The 4,776-nt window shown below is 37.8% G+C and overlaps 1 protein-coding gene across 2 annotated transcripts; it reads right to left on the reverse strand.

The window, feature by feature from the left end:
- Positions 1-2,737: 2,737 nt before the first annotated feature.
- Positions 2,738-4,776, reverse strand: LOC148864038 (protein BASIC PENTACYSTEINE2-like). Of its 2 annotated transcripts, none has more exons than XM_088981196.1 (2): positions 4,373-4,776; positions 2,738-3,932 (listed from the first exon to the last, which is right to left on the reverse strand). In XM_088981196.1, the coding sequence occupies exon 2, from the start codon at positions 3,837-3,839 to the stop codon at positions 3,006-3,008; it is 834 nt and encodes a 277-aa protein (XP_088837322.1). In that variant the 5' UTR covers positions 3,840-3,932; positions 4,373-4,776; the 3' UTR covers positions 2,738-3,005. The 2 variants fall into 2 exon arrangements, with proteins under 2 accessions (XP_088837322.1, XP_088837323.1); XM_088981197.1 differs by having other exon boundaries at positions 2,738-3,919; positions 4,373-4,726.

Consider the following 4,776-nt stretch of genomic DNA (forward strand, 5'->3'; position numbering starts at 1 on the left):
AATCTTAACTCTCTCATAGTGTTCCTGTATTGTCATGGGATAAGGCCATCATTTGTAAGCCAACTGATCACCATTTTGGAGTCCCCATCCGCAGCCAAATTTCTGAAGATTGAAGACCTTGACAACTTCAAACCTTATAAAACCAGCATTACTTCTGCTGTTGCTTTTTTATAGGAAAATAAAATTTATTAAAGAGAAGTGAAAAGGAATCACCCAAGGGAAAAGAGGAGCAATACCACCCCCGAACAACCCCAAATCCAAACCACTACATCTACAATTGCCACAAGAGACAAGAGAACAACAACCAGAAAAGAAATCAAACACCACCAAACCCAAAAACTTAAAAACAAACAACCAAAACTCATATACACAAAAGCCACCCACTTATCCCTGAATCCTCAAAACAAAACCCCCAAATGACCAACAAAACAATCTCTTAGAATGCCACCTTGACTTGACTCCACCTACAAGACCACACAACACTCAAATCTCTAACTCAGCTTCATCTTTGGATGGAGTGTGATCACCTCTGCTTCTAAAATTAATCTTCCTAGATTTCTTTACCTTTTTATTAGGTCCAACCTGAACAACCCCCTTTTCAGCTTGGCAAAAACTTTTGAGACCTGAGCAGCAACAGCTCTTTAATAGGGTTCGTCTTGCATTCCAAGTACGCCAAATTATCAGTTCTAATTTTCCACATCAGTGCTATTCAAATTCCAATAGCTTCCATTCTCCTTGTATTCTACAGCCAAACACTCCCCATCAGCAATTGGATCCACACCCAATGTTTTGCTGACCTCAACCTCAACTTCCACTACCTTCTCCAAATCAAATGATTTTCCAATGCATGGGCTTCATCTTCCACATCATAAGACTGATCCACCCAACTTCTATATCCTAATCAGGGTTATCCTTATCTTCCAAAGGTTTTCTTCTGTACTTCCTCCTGCAATAATAAACCTACGACATATCCAAATCTCTCCTCCCTTACTCAACCCCTACTATGTTAACTTCTCCCTCTGTTTTCTCAGACAAGCTGACACCCTCTGTTCAAAATCTATTTGAACCCCCTTTCCAACTTTAGCGACTGTTACCTCTGCCAAAAACCTTTCATCTTTTTTCTACACAAACCTCCTCATCTTATCTAATCTCTACTGTTACAATTGTTAACAGTATCAACATCACTCCCCTTTGCATCATCATCGACAATAACCTCTGCAACTACGTCCCCCAATATAATGAGCATCCATCAAAGGACCACAAGACTCATCACAAGAAATAAGCTTACAAGACTTCGAAACCTCAACTGTTCCTCGTTCGAAAGCCACCATCTCATCAGAAACAGGCATTCAATCTTGCATGAACTTACCGCCTCATTGAAATTGACAACCAGAAAGCCATTACTTCTAACCTCTTACAAGTGCATTGATGGAGGCACCATTGTATTCCTATTCATGAAATAGGAGCTTTGCTTCAAAAGAATCAGTTCATCCTTACCAAGAATTCCCCAAGAAGCAAACACCAAAGTTTAAAATAATGGATTGCTCGTGTGAGAGCAGGGTTCCAAATCCAAATATCCCAAAGTGATGAAACAATGAAACATAGCAATTACTGACACTCCTCTCATCATCAAATAAGTCCCCATTCTTCTCTCCAAAGCCTATTTCCAAAGAATAACTTGTAATGGTCATTGATTCAATAACAAACTACCACGGCCTTAAGTAATGTAGTACAGAACTTACAATGTTGAACTGTAGATCTGGTGTGCAAAGGCAATATCAAATCAGATCTAATAGCTTGAAAGAATCTACACCTTCAAGAATGTTTGGAGCATGTAACGAAAAAGAATGAATACATTTTCTCATAAATTTGTATTTCATTTTTTTGTTGTCAAAGACCATTTACATGGGCGTACAATAAGAACCTCTTGTCACATAGACTGAAAAGATCTTGGAGCAAACACACTAAATATGGTTAAAGCAAGACAACAATCAAAGTCCAGCACAAGAGAAACAAGGTAGTCTGTTCCTGAGTCGAGCATTAGCAGAAAGCTCCATGTGAGAAGTAGTAACCATCACAAATCATCAAAAATGGTAATTGCTATTATTCACTATAAGTCCAAATTTCAATGAGAGATTTTTTTATGAATAATTTAAATGAAAAAACTAGCAAAACTTTTGTTGGGAAACAAACTAGAACATTCATTTGAGAAAGGTAAGTAATTGTGAAGCTTTCAGGAATCAAGGTCTGTCCAGTAATGTTGATACTTGATAGTTTTGATTAAATGAAGAAAGTGTTCTGGAATTTGATTAAGCAAGGTTTTCTTCTTTCAGATATATAATTTCTTGTTTTCTTAGGAATTAGAAGAATAATATAAGATAGTCATAAATGAAGGAAATATTAACCTAATATACCAATTTCATAAGGGCTTTAGTAAACTCAAGAAGTGAAAAGAATGCACAAGTGATGTACCATAGACGAGTGCAGAACACCAACCAAGCCCTTGTTACATTTCAAAATACCACCCAAAACATGAATCCAAAAAAAAAAATGCATATATGTAAGCACCCAAGTTTTCCCCAAGAACTTAAGTCAATAAAATGATATTGCTGAAATGAGGTTGAAGAAGTTTAAATATACTGGCGTGTCAATATGAACAACAAATAGACAACAGACTGTCCAAAAGCTGTATTTCTTGATAACATAAGGGAAAAGAAGGGAACTGAACTATCCTATATGGATCCAAGAAACCAAATCTCATCCATTAATTCCCAAATCCTGGAAGCCAGGTAGGATTGATAGTCCCTAAAACTACAAGAAGGAAACAAAAGGAAACAACATATCCAGGGAATTTCAATGTCTGATTTTCAAAAACATATAACAAGACTGGGAAAATTCATTGACTAAAAACTATCCGAAAGCCTCTGCAACAGGCCACAAGCATATATACAGGAGAAACAGACCAAATGCAATGGGAGGCCAATTATGGAATTCACATTGTACATCTACCTGATGGTCACAAACTTGTTGGTACCATGTTTTGCCCAGTAAGTCCTCAAATCAATCGGATTTGAAAGGTTATAACCTTCAGCAGCAAGTTTCTCCAAGACTTTCTTAAATGCACCTTGACTCATTTTCCTCCCAGCAATTCTTGCGCCACGCCGTTTTGTACTCATTGGCAAAGGATACATAGATATACTTGTGGTACAGCATGCTGATTGCCACCCACCACAGCCCCATCGATAACATTGTTGAGGAGTTCCAGTGCAAGAGCAAACCGGTATTGGAATACCAGAAATATCCATATTAACCCCATTTATGACCACCCCCATGTTCTTCTTCCCAGCTTTTGCTCGTGATACAGAAGAATTGTTCTCATCCTTTGGTGCTGGCACCCTCTTCGGCTTCTTTGCTTTTGGAGACTTTTGGGCACGACCACTTTGTCTTTTCTTCAAAGGCCCATCCTTTTTTCCTCCTGCCTCTTCTATTCGAGCCACCCTTTCATCCTTCGACGAATCAAGCGGTTGTATCATCTGCAAGTGATGAGCTGTAGATGCTTCTGATAAAACAGCAAAATTTGGGTTTCCGGGCAACATATGCAGAAATCTTTCTCTGTTCATCCAACTATCCTTCACATATTCCATATGAACAGGTGCTTCGGATACCCCGCAATCCCTAGGGTGAAAAGCTCCATTAGCACCAACCATGACCGTAGAATCGCGACCAGAAATAAGAGTCTTAGTATCTCGCTCTGCTACGGTAGACATGAGCTGTAGACCGAGGTGCCCTCTGGGTTCATAATAACCCCAATTCCGGATATTCAACCCGTCGTCATCCATAATAACTTAAATGGAGAAGACGTCTAATTAATCATAATCTTTTCTTTGTTCGTGTTCAACCCATCTACGACATTGCAGACCTGCAAAAATTGCCTGCAAAACTCACCGCCATGAAACTAGAACTAAGAATGATGGTAACCCATCAAAATAACAACAACCCAGAAGTAAACGAATCAGAAATCACCGGGAAGAGAACCCAAAGTAGAACTAAAACAATTGATTGCATCTCAAACAAAGATCAAATCAATCAAACAACTACAGCAAAACCTAAAACCGCATCAGAAAAATAGCGAGAATATCATCAGAAATGCCCCCAGAAGAAACCCTTCTCAAAGGCATTCCTATTCTTATCATAAATCTCAGTTTAAAGGGCTTTGAACTCGGATCTCCAGGATAAACGAGAAAAAGGAGATGTTTACAGCTTCAACATCATACTTCCATTTCATTGTACAAATCGAAATGCAAATGAAGTTTACAAATTTCACATATTTATTAGATTCTAGAAAGAGAAAGAGAGGAGAGAGAAGTCTTACTTGCAGGCTGTAAATAGCTCGTTAGGGTTCTTTCCCTTTTGTGACTTTGAGAGAGAGAGAAAGAGAGAGAGAGAGACCAAAGGAGAAAAAATTGACGATTTTACTCCATTTATAAATTTATACAATAATATATATATATTTCCAACTTATTAAAATAATCGAAATCTTTTTTTGGTAGTTTTAGAAAAATCGAAATCTAATAGAGATCTGATATTTTATTTTTCTACTTTCATTTTTAATTTAATTAATAATTAATTCCTTCTTTGTAAATAGTATGGGACACCATATGCTTGCTTTGCCAAAAATACCTTTCCTCACTCTCAACCCCAAAGGCCCAAACATTGAACTGAACTCAAAGGAGCCTACTTTTCTTCTGTTTTATCAATTCTTCTACATGGTCGGAT

This window comes from Nelumbo lutea, chromosome 3 (genome assembly GCF_056320005.1).
Source record: "Nelumbo lutea isolate HS-2025 chromosome 3, American lotus-T2T, whole genome shotgun sequence".
Classification (NCBI taxonomy): domain Eukaryota; kingdom Viridiplantae; phylum Streptophyta; class Magnoliopsida; order Proteales; family Nelumbonaceae; genus Nelumbo; species Nelumbo lutea.